Source organism: Colobus angolensis, unplaced genomic scaffold (genome assembly GCF_000951035.1).
Source record: "Colobus angolensis palliatus isolate OR3802 unplaced genomic scaffold, Cang.pa_1.0 Scaffold491, whole genome shotgun sequence".
Taxonomy (NCBI): Eukaryota; Metazoa; Chordata; class Mammalia; order Primates; family Cercopithecidae; genus Colobus; species Colobus angolensis.
Genome location: NW_012118388.1, coordinates 535,528 through 558,388, shown reverse-complemented (window position 1 = coordinate 558,388; position 22,861 = coordinate 535,528). Strand labels below are relative to the sequence as shown.

The 22,861-nt window shown below is 35.4% G+C and overlaps 1 protein-coding gene across 1 annotated transcript in view; it reads left to right on the top strand.

Annotated features, from left to right (window-relative positions):
- DPYD (dihydropyrimidine dehydrogenase) overlaps positions 1 to 22,861 on the top strand; it is an 861,792-nt gene that overhangs the window by 682,444 nt on the left and 156,487 nt on the right. The window contains exon 19 of the mRNA XM_011959403.1: positions 12,185 to 12,327. Coding sequence (XP_011814793.1) covers positions 12,185 to 12,327 — 143 coding nt within the window. The remainder of the gene's footprint in view (positions 1 to 12,184; positions 12,328 to 22,861) is intronic.

Sequence of the window (22,861 nt, the reverse complement as noted above, 5' to 3'; positions counted from 1 at the left end):
GTTAAAAGTATAGATGCATCTGTGAAAATGATAACTTACATCACTGGCAATAGTTACTGATACAGTGGAACACTTGTTCTCTTCCATTATATAAGCTCTCTGTATTCTGAAAAAGTGGATCATACTATTCTAGTTGTAATTCTTATCTCTTCTGTTTGATAAAAATCCTAATATTACTTTTCATCAGACTAGAAAGATCCTTATGATCTCTAGAAAGGCTACAGACAGGGACATGTATAAAGAGTATAGATTGTCTTTAGTCTCCTCTGAGAAATATTTTTGTTGGCAGTAAATAGCAATATTTATTAATTTATTAATAATTAACAATTGCTATTAAAATAGCAATATTTTTATTAACAGTAAATAGCTTTGAACTTCCCTCATTTGATCTTTTGTTTAAATTTAAACCTGTTTCTTCTTATACTAGGTCAATTTTTTTTAATGCCTTTTGAAAAGTAAAATACCATATAGAAATTGATATTGGTAGCTGTGAGAGCTGGGAGTAGGCTGTTTTCCTGCCTAAGAGGCAACATCCCTACACTATGTAATGCACTGTGTACCATTTCCCAACCTGAGAGGCTACTTCGGTTTTGCTGTTAACGTGTTTTATAAATATTTGTTCATTACTATATCTGCAATTTTTCTCACCTTGTTCCCAACCTCTGCTACAGTTTGAAATATCCTAATTTTAGCCCCAGACCTACCCACTTAGCTTTCAAGAGTCCAGCTGAAGTAAGTCCTGCGTCTTCCTCAAAGCCTTCCTAGACCACCTCAGATTTCCCGGCTCTCCTTGTCTTCTAAGTTTCAGCAGTGTCTGTGGTCTGACCCACAAAATTGGGCATATGAATATGGTTTGTCCATGTTTTTATCTCATTGACCCAGCCTTATAAGCTTGCTGAGAAGAGACGTCTCTTCTGCTGCCTTTGAGCATTAGCCATGGTGCTGGGTACAAGAAATAATTTTGATTGAAAATGATTTTTCATTTTTTACCCTATTGAAATTTAGGAAGAAATGTTATTGTCAACTAATTAAACAGTAGAACCTCTCTTTATCAAAGTGCCTGGTCAGTTTTAGAGTGAACATTGATTCAGAGGGTTCAGATAAGGGCCCAGGTAGAGATGTCCTTGTCCACACCACATCTTTGAGAGTTGTCCAGGCTGAAGAAGAGAACAAAACGCCATCAACTGCTGTACAGCCTGTGTTTCAGTAGACTTTGAGGGGCACAGCCTTATCACAGGGCATAGAGATTAACACATGTAATTCTTTGTAAAGTGAAAAGAGAATGCGTTGCTGAGAGTGAAAGGAATGGTTTTACAGTACAGCAAGTGCTGCCATGGACACCCTGACCATAGAACCACCCACAGAGTAAACAGAGCACAGGATTTCAAAGAGAAAAGAAATCGTGATTTTCCAAGGGAAGAAGTAATAGGATCCTAATGGATGTGGAACCTCTTCTTTGTTATTTTTCTGTATGTTCTCAGAATAATGCCCACTTGTTATCCCGGATTCTCCTAAGAGTAAAATGAAACTGTGGTCGTCGGCATTATCATTGTCATTATAATCTTCCTCTTTCTTCTACGCAAATAATCATTTTTGAAAACACGTAGAATGGTGAGTTTTTATGCTGTGTAACATTTGCTCTGGACATCCTTAAGCATAATCACATGAGAAATGTTACTTCAAGTCCACTAAGTCTGTCATAGGTGAGAATAATTTCCTGACTGGGGAAATATGTCTTTTTTTAATAGTTCTTCTATTTATACTTATAGGTAAACCTTTGAATTTGTAGGCAAAAAGCATTGCCAGAAGCTCTTATTTGGAGATACTGAGGCATGTGTTAATCTGGAAATAAAGAAAAACCCTCATATTCAAACCCAGCAATGAATTTTATGGTGATATTGTAGACTAATTGTTTTATTGTTGTAATGCATTATTTAACCATGCAGCCGTGCCTTTCTTACATGCACACACTATTTAATTCCTTGAGCCTGAATTTCCTTGTCTGTAAAATGGAGATAATGTATATGTGACTTGTAATGATGTTGTGAGGATATAAATAACGAGGGAATAATTTAGCAGAGCAACTGGTACTTAATAGGTTCTCAAGTTATTTCAGTCTAACCATAAAAATAATATTGCCACTGGCTTTGAATTCTAATTTCAGTTTTCCATATGAAGTGGACAACAGCTTAAAAATTATAAAGGTTTCAAATAGTTTTACTACTCGCAACCAAGACACACTGTATAATCCCACATCAATGGATCTTAGTAGTATAAGGAACTGAATAGCAATGAAGAAACTGAGTTAGAACTCTGGTCTATTTTAAATGATAAATACTAACCGCGATGTAAAACCATTTATGCGTTTCCTCAATAACTCTACTTTGAAAGTGCACACCATTTTTAAAGTACAAACACTTTTAAGATTGATAGTAAGAACAATTTACTACTTGTTCCTGCATCAAGGTTATAGAGCAAATAATACAATGAAGGTATTATACATATTCGTAGATATATATGATTATAGTTTACACCAGCCTATCACATGAATCACTTTGTAAAAACTCTCTTGTTTCCAAAAAGAGTACATATGTTATGGCCTCTACCATGGAAACTAAACCAACTTGGAAATAGCAATAATGTCCTTAATTCAGTAATTCTTTTTCTTTTAGATGTGTTTTTCCTCTGGGTAAACATGTCTGCACACTGGATTTCTTTCTAAATCTGAGTGTCCTTTCTGGCCATATTGAAGAATGTGCTTACTGTACTGTTTCATTAAACTGCTGTGTTATCGGGTAATTGTTTAAACATAATGCCATAGCACTATCAAAAGGAAAGGTGAACTAATGGCATTTGCAAATGTCAGGGATTATCTTAACACTTTTATTATAGTTTATAAAAAGTAGATTCAGGGCATTTCATGGCAATTATTTCTACAGAAATTGGTTATTTAAATAAATTGCTAATTATCTGAAGATGACAGTATTGAAAATGCTACTAATGAGTTGTTTAATAAGTGTAGCTTGTGGTGGCCACCTACAGGTTGAAAATAGAAAGAACATACGTATAGACTAATTATGCCTAGTAAATGCCGTATATTTTTCTCTCTAGTGACAAATTTAAAGACATTTAGCTCTTCATACCATCTTTTGAGTGTTGGACAGTATAGTGAGTTTCTAAGCTCCTGATAAATTTGGTTTTGGATCTAAAACAAATTTCACTTTGCTTCTGTAATTGTCTTTGTCCTATTATTCTCGGACATAATTATCTTTAGTTATAGCTGGTATGATTTTATAATTTATCATCTGAACTGGGATACTTAATTTAGACCAAAGGTAGATAGCTATTGTTACATCATGTAATTACAAATAAATACGGGTATAATAAACTGGGGCTCTCCTGGGCAAACTGGGCTATATGGTTACTCTGGTTGTGCAATTATTAACTATTCTACTTCTAATTTAATTTTTATCCAACAATTAATATCATGCCTATGTTTATATAATGCTAATATTTATGCTTTTATCATACCTGGATAATATATCTTTATTAATTATAACAATTATTATTATTAACTCTTCTTTCTGAAGCTTAATTTACATCCAGACATTTAAAATCAGGAAGCAGCATAGCATTGTGGTTAAGAGCATGGTATTGGGAGTCAGGTAGGCCTGATTCAAACACTGGACCCACACTTTCTAACAGAGTGATCTTGAGCATGCGACATTTATCCCTACTGAATCTCAGTTTACACATCTATGAAAATAGAGACAGAAATACCTATTTCATAGTAATGTCACCAGCACAATGTATGCAAAAATAAATAGGAAAATACCTGTCAATTAGAAAATATTCAAAAGAGGAGCATTTATATTTAACATATTTAATCTTAAAAGTTCATTGTAACTCATACTTGCTTCTTTTCCAAGTCAATCACTGATATCTATTGGAAAACTATAGAGCATGTAAAATTGCTCTTAAACTACCAAGAAGAAGTTATAGTATCCCCAAATTTTGAATTGGAAGACAAAAAATAATCCAATATTTCCTGTAGTACAGAGAAGTCTTTCTGTTGCATCTTGCTGTCAAGTAGCCATCAAGATTCAAGGAACAGGGAAGTCCCATTGTAGCTACTTTCATTGCTGAATTTACAATAAATTAATTATAAAAATAAGAATAATAAAATCAATCATGTATGCTGAAATGTTCATTCCAATTTTCTGCATAGGATAAGCCCTTTTTTTTCATGGTTATCCTTCAAATATTTGGAGACTGTTTATAGGATTTCTTTTAATACATATAGATGTATATGATATGTGTGTAAGAAAGACAGATCAAGAGAGATCATCCTATTCACTCTGTTGTGTTTGTAGATCTTTTATCTAAAATGTTGGACACAGAACCAAATACGTTCTTTGTAATGTACAGAGGATAGAATCACTGTATATCCCATGTATAAAAATGTCACATCATATATTCTGATGACTCTTGTAAGGTGAATTTTAGGGACATTATAAAAATAGATATTTTTACTACAGAAGTAAATTATAACACCGTTTTATCAAAAATAATCCAACAATAAAAAATGTATATATATATATATATATATATATACTTGAAAGGTCTTCAACGCCTTTACTGTGGGATTCACCCCCTTTCCCAGAGATGATACCTGTGAACAATATGAAATTCAACATTATATGCATTTACATGCACATATAATAAATGTAATCACGTACTTTTTTGCCAACAATGGTACCATACCATATATATTGCTGTGCTACTTGTGATTAACTCTTAACGTTATAAATTAGAGCTATTTGCATCTCAATTTTAAAGATTTTCTAGTATATCATACATTTATAAACTATAATTTATTTAATAGAGTAACTACTCGTGATCCTTTAGATTGTTTTTCACTACTTTGCTACAGAAAATAATACTTCCAGGAACATAGTGTATATGTAATTTTTTGTCTAAGCACTAACAGAACAGATTCTGCAAAAAAGACTTAGAATATATATATATTATACACAGACACACACACACACGTTGCAAATCACACTTAAAAATCTAATAAAGATTTATTCACACAGATACACACATTTACTACCATAGACTCAAGCTACGAATATTCATAATTTGAAAACCAATGAAGTAGCATATGGATTACAAAAGGATCCCCAAATGTTATATCTAGGAATAAATATTAACAACCCTTAAAAGTTAAGTGTTTATCCTTATATGGTTATAGCTGAATGTTTATTTTTCTGATCAATTTTCTCTAGCTTTGACACTAATATTAGCTTATATACAGTATAAGTTAGGCGCTGTTCCAAGTCCTTCCCATGAGTTGTATCATCTAATACATCCCAACTCCCTGGAATATTATTAGTATTAATGTCCCTGTTTTTCAATTAGGGAAAACCGGTGTTTTAGACAGTTGAGAAGCTTGCTTTGTCAAAGCCACAATTATATAAAGCAAATGGTCTAAGATTTAGACCTAATTGGTTGGACTTATTCTGTGTTCTCATAGCATCAGGCCCTACTGATACTAGTTTTCTTAGGCAAAAACAATCCAAAGATGATCCTTTTTGTAATTGCTGCATGGTTACTTCTCAATAATAACTGAAAATGGGAACTTTCATGTCACAGAGACTTGATATTTAATCATATTACATCCTTTTTAAACTGTGTGACACTAGGCAAGTTATTTATTCAGCTTGAGCTTCTCCTTCTTTATGTACAAAATAGAGAGGACAGCGCCTAGCTTTAGAGTTATAATTAAAGTACACAGTGTACATGAAACCCCTGCCTCAGTGTCTGCACGTGGAAATCACTCTATGAATGAGTGATCCTACTCATTCCACTAACAGTAGCTGACACTTTCGGAACGGAGAATGGCTCTCTTTGGTGAATATTATTAATTCTCTTGCTAAAAATAAATGCCTGGCACATGCTAGGTACTGAGTTATTTAATATGAATCCACTAGGAACATATTGAATGCATTATGAAGCAGATAAACATAGCTATGAAGATATGAAGACTTGGAGAAAATATGAAAAATTCAACTAAAAACATTTTCAGAAAAAAATTTTTAGCTTTTCTAAAAAGACTAAATTTAACATCAAATAATCAACTTTATTTTTTCCCTTTCTTCTCTTTAAATTACATATCTCTACATATAACCCTAGATCCTTTTAGTACTTCAGTTTCTGGTTGAATTACGCAAATATTCTCAGAGGACTCTCATCCATGTGTAAAGATGTTATTTTTAAATAGCTGTGTCTCATGTATTTATTAGTATATTAACTTCATTAACATTTTACACTTGTTTTAGTAAAGCATAAATTTGTTGGTGCTTCATTTATACATAGTTTATAAAAATCAATCTCTCACCTCCTAAATCCTTGAAATTCTTGGTTTACTAATTTTTTTTCTTCTGGATGATGCTAAAACTATTAACAATTAGACAGTCAAGTTTCAATTTCTAATGAATTTGTTATCCACTTAATTCATTATATTTTAATTAATGTAAGCAAATTAAAACTACATTTTCTTCTTGCATACACAGTGAGCACGAATGAATATTATAACCCAATTTCTGTTTTATTGCCAGCTAGAGCTATTATCAGGGAGTTTATTGTGGACTTAGTTCTAACAATTAATTGTGTAACAGTCGCTGTCCTAGGAGTCAAATGATTAGGGGGAGAAAAACAAACAGAATTAAACTCAATTATTCAAAATTCCAGTTATTTAGCATATGTCCCATACTCTCTTGCTCATTAAAAAATCCTTTTTTCTTCAAAGATTTTGTCATGCGAAGTACATCTCTGCCTCCTTTTCACCAATAAACTTGAGTTCAAATATTGTCATTAAAATCCATGTACATTTTGCTTCTCAAAAAAAAATTCTTAAATATATTGATGTCAGCCTTTGAGACTTTTTTCCTTTGCAGTCAAAGTAATCTTCTTCAACATTATGACACTGCTAAATGGCAGCTGTTAGGAAAAGAGAAAAAGGAGGGGAGGTGTGTGGTCCTCTTAAGGTTTCAGAGGATAAAGTTCTGTCAACATAGGCATCATGCTTTTGTCTCCAATTTAAAAATTGGTTTTAATTGCATCACTAAACACATGAGAACACAGAAGGCAATGTCAAAGTAAACTACATAAATGCTGCCTCTGAAAGCAATTGTCCTTGAGGGTAGTACAAATTATAACAGCAAACACTTCTACAATTTTTATTATGTAAAATAATAAAAATGGCCTTTTAATAATTTTATAATAATAATAATAATAAATGGCCTTTTATATATTATGTAACTTATTCTTGAAAACAGTTCTATGAAGATGTTATTATAATTTTTATTATTTTATAGATGACAAAATTGAGATTCAGTGAGATTTAAAATGTTTCACAAAGTTACACAGCTTATAAATGGAACTTAAGATTTGAACCTCAGCAGTTGACCCAGTTGTCTGTCTGATGTTGGTAGCTAGTTCATCCTCAAATTGCCTTCTGGATAGAATTCATATGAATAGTATTTATAAAATGTATAATGTTCTAACAAATGTGAATTGTTTCTAATGGAATACTGGTAGAGAATGAATAACTGGATTCAAATTATTACCTTGAAATAACCTACTACAGCAGTAAGACCTGGTGTTTTGTGAGTCAAGCGTAGATATATAGTTAGGACACAAACTGATGAACCAGGAAAAAAAAGCCATAGGTGCTTAAAAAATATTTTGTGGATAGACAGATGAATGGATAAATGAAGACTGAGTAAGGAACCTGATTGTCATAATACATTAATACACACATATCAATATATAATACTATAGCCAATGATAGCGTTTCTGAAATTGTATTTAAAATGATATCTGACAAATGAGAGTTCATTTTCTTAAGAAAAATACTTTTCACCAAAATCAGATTGATTAACAATTCAAAATCTCTGGATTACTAAAATGTTTTTCTAAAACATGAATCAATCCAAAAATGTTCTGTATAGTTTATCTAAGACAATCTGTGAATTCAACACACTGATTTGTATTTAAAATTGTGACTACATGGAGTGCCTAGATTGATTAGAGACCAAAAGTTACAGTTCAGTCTAGTCCACCAGGAGAGCCACATAATGCAAATCAAAGTTCTTGGTAGCAATGTTGCAACTCATAAGTCCAGTTCATTTTTTGTTTGTTTGTTGGAACCTGCAGCTTGTTTCAAAACGTAGGAACTCAGAATGGCTTGATTTTTATTGGAGAATTCCACACAGTTGAAGCAGAATGACTTGATGTAACTGAATTCCCCATTAGGTTCAACTGGCCACCCCATGTAGATGAGGGCTTAATTTAAATTGCATGTTACCTATTAGTTCATTTAAGTGTATAGGATTTCAATTTCTTGATTTAAACCTTGTTGTTTCCTTAAGGATAGAGCCCATATACACATTCCTGGAACTTCTCACACTGGCTTCTTCCTCCCTAGTCTTTGGTCTAAAATCATTAATGGCTGTAGCAGTGACAGAATTTTAAAAGACCTTTATCTCGATAATTGTAATTCAGGAAGTCTTTATGATTTTCATTGGCATATGTACAATTTTGTATGGCATTGATATATGTATTTTCTTTTAAACCAAAAGTTTTATTTTTATCTTGAACCTATTATTATTTCATTTGTCATTTTAAAACTAAAAATAAATTCTGTATAACTATTTAGAAAGATCTTTTTATATACCTTCAATTTCCTTCTAGAAACCATTCTTAGTGGGTGAAATCATTCTTAAAACCTATTCCCCATAAAAATGCTGAGAACAAGTAGATTATATTTCATATTAAATCAGTTGAGCTATAAAAATCAAATTGGGTTTATAATGGAAATAAAAACTGACTTTACTATAGTCCAGCAACAGAGAGATCATTTCTTCATTTTTTTTGGATCTCATTTCCTCAGAGAACATAGTTACTCTTACATTTAAAAAAATACTTTTATTTTTGAAATGTTTTTCTGTTCATTAGGTACATTATAAAAATCCTTAGAAAGGAATAAAAACATAAATTAGAAAATGTCTTATTGACCTAATTGAACATCTTCAAATGGCAATAAGAATTTGCTGATTTTTTTAACACCTGTGTAGTAATGTTGCCCTTTAAGTGTCACTGGTTGATTTTTCAAAGCTGTGTTGCCATTTTATGTCCATTAATATCAATTGGAATATGTGGCCAAATCCCTGTATACCACTTTGAAATTTTACCCCTTACTGTTAATGATAGTCTTCTAACGGTGGAGGTAGAAATAATTATTTATCTACTTAGCTCAAATTTACTCTCTTGGGTCAACTAAATAAGGGGGAAAGAAACCAATATTTCTTTATTACTTCAAAGTAGTGTGTATGTAAAGAAGCCATTGGGTTAATATGTATTGACTATGTCAGTTATATTGTGCAAAGATAGCTGTGTGTCTATCAAAAAGTTTGTTATAGATTTCTTTAAAAATGCCTTCCTTTAACTTTTATTGTTATGTAGATTCTTTAGTATAACTAAAGATGCATATATATATATGTGTGTTTTTGTATTCTCACTATAAATTCTGTCCACTATTAGCCTTTTTATGGTTAAAACATAAAAACTGTGAGGAATCACTGATAGATAATATAGAATTAGAATCTTAATGTCCATTTTCTAATTTGCCCAACTTAACACTTTGTATTCAAAATGTCTGTTATGAATTTTGAAGTGTCAGTACTCAATATTCCTAACTAAGAAATACTATGGTAATATGTAGAGGAAGATGTTTTAGGTGTGGGAGCCACAAGTAGACATTTCCACAAACATTTTTGTGTTGAGTACAAAAGCATTAGTCGTGAAAAGGTTCAATTTTATCTGAAACAGATATGAACAGGATAAAAAGAAAGCCACCTATATTTTATTTTATTTTATTTATTTTATTTCTTTTTTTTTTGAGACGGAGTCTTGCTCTTGTTGCCCAGGCTGGAGTGCAGTGGCACGCAATGTCAGCTCACTGCAGCCTCTGCCTCCCGGGTTCCAGCAGTTCTCCTGCCTCAGCCTCCCGGGTAGCTAGGATTCTAGGTGCATGCCACCACGTCCAGATAATTTTTGTATTGTTTAGTAGAGATGGGGCTTCACCAAATTGGCCAAGCTGGTCTCAAACTCCTGATCTCAGGTGATCCATCTGCCTCGGCCTCCCAAAGTGCTAGGATTACAGGTGTGAGCCACCACTCCCAGCCTCTTTTTTAGACTTTCTTTTTTAGAGCAGTTTAGGTTCACAGCAAAATTGAGAAGAAGGTACACAAATATTCAGTATATCCACGGCTCCAACACATGCATGAACTCCTTCATTATCAACATTCCCCACTAGAGTGATACATTTGTTATAATCGATGAACTTGCATTGACACATACAGCCTAATCACCCAAAGTCCAAACTTTGCAATAGGTTTCACATTTGGTGTTGTGCATTTTACCAGTGTAACAGATACATTCTCTAAGTGGGTTTTTTTTGTGTGTAAATGTATAACAACATGCATCCACCATTATAGTATATACAGTATTTTCACTGTCCTAAAAATCCTCTTTGCTCTGCCTGTGTATCCCTCCCGTTCACTCCTTACAACCACTGATATTTTCACTGTCTCCACAGTTTTTCCTTTTCCAGAATGTCATATCGTTGGAATCATGTGGTATCTAGCCCTTTCAGATTGAAAGCTTGTTTTTTTTAACTTTTTGTTTCTTTTCTTATTTAATTATTTTATTTTTTTAATTTAATTTAATTTAATTTAAAGTTCTGGCCAGTTTTTAAAAGACAGCTGTGTGTGATACTTCAGAGTAAGCACTCCAGTAAATACATATTGATATTGCTGGTGACTAGTGGTGGCGGAACTAGTCACCACATGAGGCTGAACCAGTTGTTTGGTTATGATGTTTGTGGAGCCCTGGTTTAAGGCAATGTCATATTCTTGCATAAATTGAACTGTCTTTAGTTCAGAAAATGCTTAAAGGACCCCTGACTTATAAGGGAACACCAGGAATATCAAATTATATTCCTTTATTATGAAAGCATCAATGTACTCTGGGATGTTTAACATTTGAGAATTCAAAGTAGCTTTAGTACAATATATTCATTTAAAAAATAGCCGCAAAGTATTCTTTCCATCCATACAATTTTTATTACTATTAGGGAATAATATACTGGTAATGTCTGGCTAATTAAATATTTAAATACTAAATGCAAACACTCTAATTACTGGATTCTAGTAAATTCTCTTTAACTTGATTAAAACTTTCTAATATGTGAAAAATTGAATTAGACTCCCTATTTTTTTTCAAATTGTGGGAAGTACATATAAAAAGCAACATGGAATCTGTAAGTTCATCAGCACCTTGCCTTTTTTTTACAGAGTCTGTGTTCACAACAGCTGCTTAGTACTCTGCAGAAACATAACATAGCTGTATGTCTATTGATGCACTATATGTGATTGTTTTTCTTTTCAAAATCTGCTGTTCCTTGTTGTTTTTTGTTTGTTTGTTTTTGAGACAGAGTCTCACTCTGTCACCCAGGCTGGAGTGCAGTGGTGTGATCTCGGCTCGCTGCAACCTCTGCCTCCTGGATTCAAGCAGTTCTCCTGCCTCAGCCTCCCAGCTAGCTGGGATTACAGGCACCTGCCACCACGCCTGGCTAATTTTTGTTTTTGTATTTTTAGTAGCGATGGGATTTCGCCATGTTGGCCAGGCTGGTCTCAAATTCCTGACCTCAGGTGATCCACGCACCTCGACCTCCCAGAGTGTGGGATTACAGGCGTGAGCCACCAATGCTCAAATATTCTATGCACTCTTTTACACATTACTGTATATCAAAATGTAATATGCATATAATATGTGTGCATAGAGAATTCTGTGTTTGCTACACCTACTTGTATAACATGTCTAAATTCAATATTAGTATCAAAGTCCTTAAAATAAAAAAAAAAAATCCATGGACAAACTAACATGCCTTAAAACATAGCATTTATACACTACATATGTACACATCTTAAACAGAGATAAAGTAATTTGAAATTTGTTCGGTATGACACTGTCATCACATGATAGTAATAGAAGTAATATAAGACAGTATACTCAAGTGGTCAGTGTGCTAACCATTGATTATTCTGATTTTGTGTAGGGACAGCAATCAGACCTATTGCTTTGAGAGCTGTGACCTCCATTGCTCGTGCTCTGCCTGGATTTCCCATTTTGGCTACTGGTGGAATTGACTCTGCTGAAAGTGGTCTTCAGTTTCTCCATAGTGGTGCTTCAGTCCTCCAGGTAATCATTGTGTTTGTCTGTCCCTTTTAAAAGTCTCCACCTCACAAATACAATGTAAGTTATGTGACAAAAAAAAAAAATAGATTCTTTTTTGGGCCTCTTGAAAAGGAGAACATTTGGGATCAAAATGGCAGTATGTATTAAGTTCCTCTGATGAGTTAAGAAGAGACCTGAGGTTTGTTTCCTGTCCTGTTGAGGGCTTATGAACCCACTGTGTTTTTCTAAGATATTTATTCACCCATGTGTTTCTGAAATAAATGAGATCAGGTACGCAAATGCATACTTTCCTACTGGAAAAACAACACATGAAGAAATCTGGGTAAAAGTAAAATCTCAATTGAAAAACAAAATGAAATCAAGGGTATGAAAATCTATGTCATTACCGAATTTGATCCTGAGGTTCCTGACAGCCAAAGAAGGAAATTATTGGCTTTATAACTTTTAAAATATTAAAATAAATTGGTTGTTCAGCTTCTTATAGTACAAAGCTGAGGGAACTTCTTTCTTCCCTTGTCCTCTTAAAGGGATGCTGTGAGATGTAGTGAATTGGACTCTTAATAACACCCCTAAAATAATAAAAATTAGACTTTAAAAATTATTCATATACTTTTTAAAAATAATGTTGCTAAACATGGGCTTAGTACTATCAGCACATTTTAGCATAAGAATTTCTCATTCAGGTTTTGTAGTCTGAATTGACCTATGGACAAAACTTTTTATATGAATAGACTGAACTCTCTGGTAATACTCCATTAATAATGACTTCTCACTACTTAGCATTGATGTAATTGGAAAGCAGAAAGTTTAGCATCACATATTCTCTGGCAAAAGGGTCGAGTGTAAAGAGTTCATGTTGCTAATTTGACAATCAGAATTAACATTGTCCTATGAAATACCTACAATCTAAGGTAGAAATACTATGCATTAGAAAGCTAATGGAGGCAGACTTTTGCTTCCAAGAAGATGGAATAGATTTACTTTTCTCTATGCCTCCCACAATATACAACTAAAGACCCTTATATATGAAACTCATATAAGAAGACTGAAAGGTGGAGAGAAAGCAGATTGGCTAGGGATCTCAAGACCCAAGAAACAATACAGTGGTGGGTTACCTGGGACTTTTTTCATCACATATCTCACACTTGGAGCCAAAGAAGCCCAACAACCCAGAAACAACAATAGGCACAGACAAAAAGCCTGCTCTCTCTAACCAAAGAACCAGGAAAGGGGCAGCCTAGCAAGAGAGAAAACTTTTAGACATAAATCCTCTACTTCACCCAACACCACAGATAAATATTCCATCCCTACACCCATCCATGCAAGCAAAGGACAAGTAGAGATCTCAGATGTCCACCCTTGCCAAGCAGTCTCACATCCCCACTGGGGAAAAATGAGCCCTCACCCCTATCCCATGACAGAAGCCTGGACTTCTCCCCTCACCTGAGAGTAATGAGGTGTCCCTCCTCCTCCCTTCTGCAGTAGTAGTAGAGACTCGGGACCTTCATCACCACCATGTGGTAATAAGGCCACTCTCCTTTCCTCCTTCTTACGGTGTCAGTGAAGGCCAACTAGGGAGCAGCAACAAGGCGTGCCTGCACCTCTCAGCCAGGGGTGTATCAGTGCAGGCTTACTGGAGAGCCAGAATTCTCACCTCCTTCCAGCAGTAACCAGAAGCCATGCCCCTCGGGTATCCAAGAAAGCCAAGTAAGATACCTGGGCTTCTGTCTGGCATTAAGGAGGTGGCGTTCTCCACTTCCCCTGCCAGATTGACACCAAGGAAGGCTAGCAGAAACAGAAAGTTTAAGTAAGATCGAGAGTCTCTTAATATTATACCAAAATTGTCAAGATTTCAATTAAGAATTACTTATCATACCAAGACCCAGGAAAACCTCAAGCTGGATCTTAAAAAAGAATTGATAGATGCCCACATTAACATAACAGAGATACTATAATTATCTGGCAGAAATCTTAAAGCCTACGTTATAAAATTGCATTAAGCAACTACAAGTGTGACTGAAACAAATGAAACAACAGAAAGTCTCATCAAAGTAGTAGAAGATTTAAAGATGCAAATTTTGGACTTAAAAATGCAGTCACTTAAATACAAAACTCAATTGATGTGTTCAATAGTAAAATGAGAGAACATAAGAAAGAATCAGTGGGCCGGACGCGGTGGCTCACGCCTGTAATCCCAGCACTTTGGGAGGCCGAGGCGGGCGGATCACAAGGTGAGGAGATTGAGACCATCCTGGCAAACACGGTGAAGCCCTGTCTCTATTAAAAATACAAAAAATTAGCCGGGCGTGGTGGCGGGCGCCTGTGGTCCCGGCTACTCTGGAGGCTGAGGCAGGAGAATGACGCGAACCCGGGAGGCGGAGCTTGCAATGAGCTGAGATAGCGCCACCGCATTCCAGCCTGGGCAACAGAGCGAGACTCCGTCTCATAAAACAAAAAAAAGAAAGAAAGAAAGAATCAGGAATCAGGGAACTAGAAGACAGAGCAATAGAAATTGACCAATATGAAAAACAGAGAAAAAGAAGACTGAAGAAAAGAATGAAAACAGCCCTCAGGGCACTGTGGGACTATAACAAAAGATGTAACATTAATGTCCTTAGAGTCCCAGAGGAGAGGTGAAAAAGGTAGGAAAGGAAAAAAAAAAATGGCTGAAAATATTCCAATTTTTGCAAAAGACATAAACCTGCAGATTCAAGAAGTTAAGGTAAACTTCCAAAGAGGGCAGCTTCAGAGAAATCCATACCAAAATCCATCATAGTCAAATTTCTGAAAACTGAAGAAAAAGATAAAATCTTGACAGCAGCAAGAGAAAGATGACACCTTACTTATTGGTGACAAACAATTCTAATGACAGTAGATTTCTCATCACAAGCCGCACAGTCTGGAAGGAAGTGGGACATTTTTCAAATTCTAAAACAAGAACTGTCAGCTCAAAATCCTGTATCCTTCAGAAATAAACCGGAAATCAAGACATTCTCAGCTGAAGAAAAACAAACAGAATGTATTGCCAGGAATCCTTAACTGAAAGAATGGCTAAAGGAAGCTTTTTCGGAAGAAAGGAAATGATAAAAGAAGGCACCTTAGGATATCAAGAAGGAAGGAAGAATACGGAGCAGTGTCTTCAAAAAGAATCTGGAAGATAAGAGTATCCAGGCTTGAATATCACCTGAATTTATTTTCATGAACATGTAAAAATGCTTGGGCTGAAGGATACAATTGAGTTATGAGTGGGTTTCAGAAGAGACTCTTGCTCATGCTCAGGTGTGACCATGAGCAAGTCATGCATGGAAGTAAAGATTATTGGCTGTCTACCATGTGCTGCTAGTAACTGCTGCTACATACTGTATGTATTTCCACAACCTACTTGAGAGTGAAATTTTTAAATATATATTTTTTAATTGACATCAACTAAGGATTGGTGGATAAAATTGATGGATATGGCTTGGCTCTGTGTCCCCACCCAAATCTAACCTTGAATTGTAATAATCCGCACATATGGTGGGAGGGACCTGGTGGGAGGCAGTTGAATTATGGGGGCAGGTCTTTCCTGTGCTTTCCTGATAGTGAATAAGTCTCATAAGATCTGGTGGTTTTATAAAGGGGAGTTTCCCTGCACATGCTCTCTTGCCTGCCACCATGGAAGACGAGACTTTGCTCCCCATTTGTCTTCCACATTATTGTGAGGCCTCCCCAGCCATGTGGAACTGTGAGTCAATTAGACCTCTTTCCTTTATAAATTACCCAGTCTCAGGTATGTCTTTATTTAGCAGCATGAGAACAGACTAAAGTCACATGACTAGCAATGGAGCCAGAATTCCTATCTAGAGTTTCACAGCCACAAAACAAATACTCTTCCAACTAGACACATGGCCTGTCTTCCCTCACAGAATCTGTAAGACAGAAATATTAGTAACACACAAGTCTTCCATGCCCACTCAAAGCTTACTTGTTCAGACTGTAGCTTACCTCATAGAGTCAAGATTCTGTGAAGAGAAGAAATGTGAAATCATAGAAAACTACAGGAGAGTTCTATGTCCTGCATGTAGATGTGTACTCAGGATGCAGAGCCTCATATGTAAATTTACATAGAGTACCATGTGTCCTCATAGAAATGAATGGTGAGATAATTATTCAAATGTCAGCTTCTACTTAGGCTCTCCTTAGATGGAAAATCAGAAACTCACTGACTATGCACATGAAGCCTGTTGTATTCTGTACATGAAAGGACCCTGGAACTGGAACTGCAAGAACCAGTGGGACAGTTCTGGGGCAAGACCTTTGCTGTCTGTCTTTTGTGGGCCATGTTATTTCTTCTTCAGAAGAAACTTAAATTCTGTCCACTCTTGTTCTCTCCATGACTTACTCTTGCCTCCTCTGAACTTCTTTCACATAGCTGTCATGACCCTTTGACCCACTCTACATTGTAGCCTTTTAGCTGTCATTTCTCTGTGACATGTCTCACTAGCTTACTGTCTGTTGACTTGGATTTCTTTTTTTTAAGTTTTATTTTAAGTTCGGGGTATGTGGGCAGGTTTGCTACATAGATAAACTTGTATCATGGGATTTGCTGTAGAGATTATTTTATCACCCAAGTATTAAGCCTAGTACCCATTAGTTATTTTTCTTGATCCTCTCCCTCCTCCCATCCTTCACCTCTGATAGGCCCCTCTGTTCATGTGTTATCATTTAGCTTCCACTTCTAAGTGAGAATATGCAGCATTTGGTTGTCTGTTCCTGTATAACTTTGCTAAGGATAATGGCCTCCAGCTCCCTCCTGCAAATGACACGATCTCGTTGTTGTTTATGGCTGAATACTATTCCATGGTGTACATGGTGTACATGTACCATATTTTCTTTATCCAGTCTGTCATTGATGGGCATTTAGGTTGCTTCCGTGTCTTTGCTATTGTGAATAGTGCTGCAATGAACATACATATACATGTGTCTTTATAATGGAATGATTTATATTCTTTTGGGTATAGCTCAGACTGCTAAGAGAGAATATCTGTTTGCCTAAATTTATCTTTTTATGCCAGGCCCCATCATAAGCCATTGGTTACCCCATATATTGACTGCTTGTTGTGTAGCAGAAACATAGCAAATTTTGGTTGAATGAATTTGTTAAATGAATGTGCTTGGTTATGAGTGTTTTGTTTTGTTTTGTTCTGTTTTTACCAGAATTGTGAAGAGGGGATAAAAGGATTCACATGGTATAAAAAAATCATTACCTCTTTAGCTCTAGCTGGGAATAGCCCAGAGACTTTCTAGCTATTAAAATATTGGTTCCCAAATGATTTTGTTAAAAATGTAAAGTTTCATACATAGGTTTTTATTTCAGAAATGAAGAGGAAATCAAGACATTTTCAGCTAAAAAACACCTAAGAGAATTTATTGCCTGGAGAACTGGCAATCTAATTTGTAGAAATTTAAAGATTATTTATCAGCTCTGCCATTAGCTTGAATCAGATTTTTAACTCAGCCAGAACATGTTTTTTAACCAATATTGGCTAAAATATGAACTAAAATCTGTATTAAGATATATATACTTAGAATGGTCATAAGGTGGGAAATATTCGAATTTATTGTTTTAGTTTGGTAGTTCAATGGAGGGTAGAGAATATGTATTTCCATCTTTCTTCCATTTTAACTGAATTTCATTTCATTCCACTCCCTAATCTTGGTTAACCTAACCTTTCATTCAGTATACTTTTAAGCTGTTGAATATTATTAGAGAAATTAATGTAACTCTGCAGTTGGGCTTACTCCAAATACACAGTGCTTAATGTCCGCTGGGGCTTGGGTACTAGTCAGTATTTCTTTTTATTCGTCTATTTGTTTTTTTTAACTTCCTATCAAATTCTTTGGGTTTTGTTTTTGTTTTTGTGTGTTGGTTGTTTGTTTGTTTGTTTTGAGACAGAGTCTCGCACTGTCACCCAAGCTGGAGTGCAGTGGCGCAATCTCAGCCGCCTCCTGGGTTCACACCATTCTCCTGCCTCAGCCTCCCGAGTAGCTGGGACCACAGGCGCTCGCCATCACGCCCGGCTAGTTTTGTTTGTTTGTTTGTTTGTTGTATTTTTAGTAGAGACAGGGTTTCACCTTGTTAGCCAGGATGGTCTCGATCTCCTGACCTTGTGATCTGCCCGCCTCAGCCTCCCAAAGTGCTGGGATTACAGGCATGAGCCACCGCGCCCAGCCTCAAATTCTTCCTTGCAGTTAGTTCAAATCTTTTTCATATAGCTCAAAGCCCTTAGCCTCTCGATCGTCATCCTCCCATTTCTCTCATATCATCTATTCATTGGCTCTCATTGCCCAACCCAGTTCTGTTCTCTGGTTTTACAATATTTATTAAATCCACCTTTCTAATGATTTCTATTCTCAAGTGAAGTGTGTACCAACAAAATGAATTATTTATAACAGATATGACCAGACAAATGAAATTTATTTAAATACCTAGGTTATGGTGCTGATACACTGGAGTATAGAAATAGAAGTCCTGTAATAGGTATAGAAAGAGCAATACAAATAAATATTTTGACTCTGTTTTTTCTCATACACTATGCATCATGTATATAAACTATGTAGGTAAGTGAGTGCACTACTAAAATTAAGATTTGCACTCAAAGTAGTAATTTCAAAATCTTATGTAGATAAGTGAGTTCCCTACTAAAGTAAAGATTTACACTCAAATTAGTAATTTCAAAATCTGTTCCAAATGAATCTGTGTTTGTAAATTAAGCCATATGACTGACATTAAGAAGAGTAATGACATTTCAAGAATGGAAAGCTAATTTTTTCCTAAGTTGTATAAGTGTGATAGAGCATGCCTTATTGCTTTATATGCATCACAGAGAATAATTCATGCATTCGTTTTTTAATAAATATGTATTGAGAGCCTACTATATACTTAGCATTGTTGTAGAAGTTTGGAATATTTCTGTAAATTAAAAAAAAAACAAAGTCTGTTACCTTGTTGGGCTTACGCTCTTGTGAGCGGAGACAGAAAAATATACAACAAATGGTAAATATAAGTGTATGATATTTAACATAAGATGATAAGTGCTGTGGGATAAAACAGACTTCATTGTAAAGATATTATTTTTATTAAAAATTGATGGTTGTCTGTAATCCCAGCACTTTGGGAGACTGAGGCGGGCAGATCAAGAGGTCATGAGATCGAGACCATCCTGGCTAACACGGTGAAACCCCATCTCTACTAAAAATACAAAAAATTAGCTGGGCGTGGTGGTGGGTGCCTGTACTCCCAGGTACTCAGGAGGCTGAGGCAGGGGAATGGCATGAACCTGGGAGGTGGAGCTTGCAGTGAGCCGAGATCGCGCCACTGTAGTTCAGCCTGGGCGACAGAGCAAGACTCTGTCCCAAAAAAAAAAAATTGATAGTTGTGAATCCTAGAAAATTTTTATTGAAGAAAAAACCTAGGTTACAGCATCACTTGCTTAAATTTTTGCTAATTGAGGAATTAAATGTAAGTTCACAAAATATATCACCTCATAATTTTTAATTTCATTTATTTATTTTCATATGTATAATCAAACTGAACCTTATTCTTACTTGATATACCAAAATACATTTTGCATGTCAACATAATTCTGTATGTAGTGCTACGTTCAGTGGTCACATATTATCCCATATTATAAATGCACTGAAATTTATTTATAAAATCCATTGTTTGGGTTCTTCTTCACCACTAGTTTAAGCAGTGCTGAGAAAACCAAGTTGCATTTATAGCTAATTATTTCATAATATATTTTACTATAATGTAATTGATCAGTAAAGGGTATATACTTTTTTAAAAACTCTTTAAAATTTTTGTGGGTACGTAGTAAGTGTACATATTTATAGGTTACATGAGATATTTTAATATAGGCATGCAATGCATAGTAATCACATCAGCTAAATAGGGTCCACCTCATAGTTTATAAACTGAAATGTCTTTTAGGGTTTCAGATTACATTTTTTGGGGCAATTATTGCTCTTCCTTTTTTTTTTGAGATGGAATCTCGCTGTGTCCCCAGCTGGAGTGCAGTGGCACAATCTTGGCACACTGCAATCTCCACCTCCCGAGTTCAAGCCATTCTCCTGCCTCAGCCTCCGGAGTAGAGCTGGGATTACAAGCGCGTTCCACCACACCCAGCTAATTTTTGTATTTTTAGTAGAGACGGGGTTTCACCATGTCGGCCAGAATGGTCTCGATCTCCTGACCTTGTGATCCACCCGCTCGACCTCCCAAAGGGTTGGGATTACAGGTGTGAGCCACCATGCCCAGCCCAATTATTGCTTTTCAAACCAAAATTTGCTTCAAAATTTTTTGAGCGAATTTTCTTAGAACGTATCATTTCTCGCCAGGCGCGGTGGCTCAAGCCTGTAATCCCAGCACTTTGGGAGGCCGAGACGGGCGGATCACGAGGTCAGGAGATCGAGACCATCCTGGCTAACACGGTGAAACCCCGTCTCTACTAAAAATACAAAAAACTAGCCGGGCGAGGTGGCGGGCGCCTGTAGTCCCAGCTACTTGGGAGGCTGAGGCAGGAGAATGGCGTAAACCCAGGAGGCGGAGCTTGCAGTGAGCTGAGATCTGGCCACTGCACTCCAGCCCGGGCGACAGAGCGAGACTCCGTCTCAACAACAACAACAAAAAAAGAACGTATCATTTCTCAGTGGCACTGTTTATTTCTATGATCTTATTCTATAATGTGCTTTGACAAGATGTTAACATTTCCATGGTAAAGCATCCAATCATCTTACTTTAAAAAATGCTTCTGTGATTTTTTTTTTATTTTTATGAAAAATACCGTTGGAATGTTTGTAGAGATTTTATTGAATATTTCGATTGCTTTTGATAGTATGGGTATTTTAACACTGTTAATTCTTCCAGTTCTTGAACATGGGATATCTTATCACTTATTTGTGCTTTCTTCAATTTCTGTAATCCATGTTTTATAATTTTCAGTGTACAGGTCTTTCACCTCCTTGGTTAAATTTACCCCTAAGTGTTTATTTTTATGCTACTATAAGTGAGATTCATTCTTTGATTTCTTTTTTGGGTAATTTTTTGTTAATTTATAGAAATGCCACTAATTTTTGCATGTGAATTTTGTATCCTGCAGCTTTATTTAATACATTTATTCTGACTGTTCTGGTTTTTGGTGGAGATGTTAGAGTTTCCTACATATAATATCATGGTATCTACAGAGACTATTTAACTTTTTCTTTCTGATTTGGATGCTTTTATTTCTTTTTCTTCCTAATTAGTCTGGCTAGGACTTCCAGTACTATGTGGAGTAAAAATGAGGAGAGTGGGCATCCTTATCTTGTTCTTGGTATTAGAAGAACAGCAACTTTTCACTATTGAGTATGATGTTAGCTGCATGCTTGTGATATATGGCCTTTAGTGTGCTGAGGCACATCCCCTGTATACTAGTTTTTTGAGCGTTTTTATTAAGAAAGGATGTTCAATTGTATCCGATCCTTTTTCTGTATCTATTAAAAGTATCATATGGTTTTTGTGCTTCATTCTGTTAATGTGGTGTTACTGTATTTGTTGGTTTGCATAGGTTGTATGATTTTCGCATCCCTAAGATGACTGTCACTTGATCATAGTGAATGATTCTTTTAATGTGCTGTTGAATTCAGTTTGTTATTACTTCGGTGGAGATTTTTGCACCCATGTGTATCAGAGATACCGCCTATACTTGTTTTTCCTGTAGTACCCTTTTCTGGGTTTGGCTTCAGCGTAATATTGGGCTCAACTGAAACTCAAACTCAAAATGAATTAAAGACTTAAGCATAAGACCTGAAATCATAAAACTCCAAAAGAAAATACAGGGGAAAAACTCCTAGACATTGACCTTGGCTATGATTTTTTGAATAGGACACAAAAGGACTTGCAACAAAAGCAAAAATAAACAAGTAGGACTACATCAAACTGAAAACTTCTGTACAAAAAAGGAAACAATCAATAAGATGAAAAGGCTTCCTATGGATTTGGGAAAATATTTTCAAGCCATATATCTTTTAAGGGGTTAATATTTAAAATATATAAGGAGCTCTCACGATTCAAAAGCAAAAAAACAAATAACCTGATTTTAAAATGCTTTACTCAGGATCTTGGAAGAAAAAAATGTGAAATCATAGAAAAATGAATGAGAGTTATGTGTCCTGAGTGTAGACATTAATATTCTTTGAGTAAAGAACTTGAGTAAATATATTTGAGTAAAGAACCTGAGTAAATAATGAACCAAAGGAGACATAAATGGCACAGATATTTGAATAGATGCTTAACATCACTGATCTTCGGGAAAATGCAAATCAAAACTACAATTACACCTGTTAGAATAACTATTATCAAACAAGATAAAAGATAACAAATGTTGATGAGGGTATAAAGAAAGGGCAAGTTTTGTTCATTGTTGGGGGAAATGTAAATTGGTGCAGCCATTATGGGAAACAATATGGAGGTTCCTCAAAAAATTAAAAATAGGAGGGGCGGAGCAAGATGGCC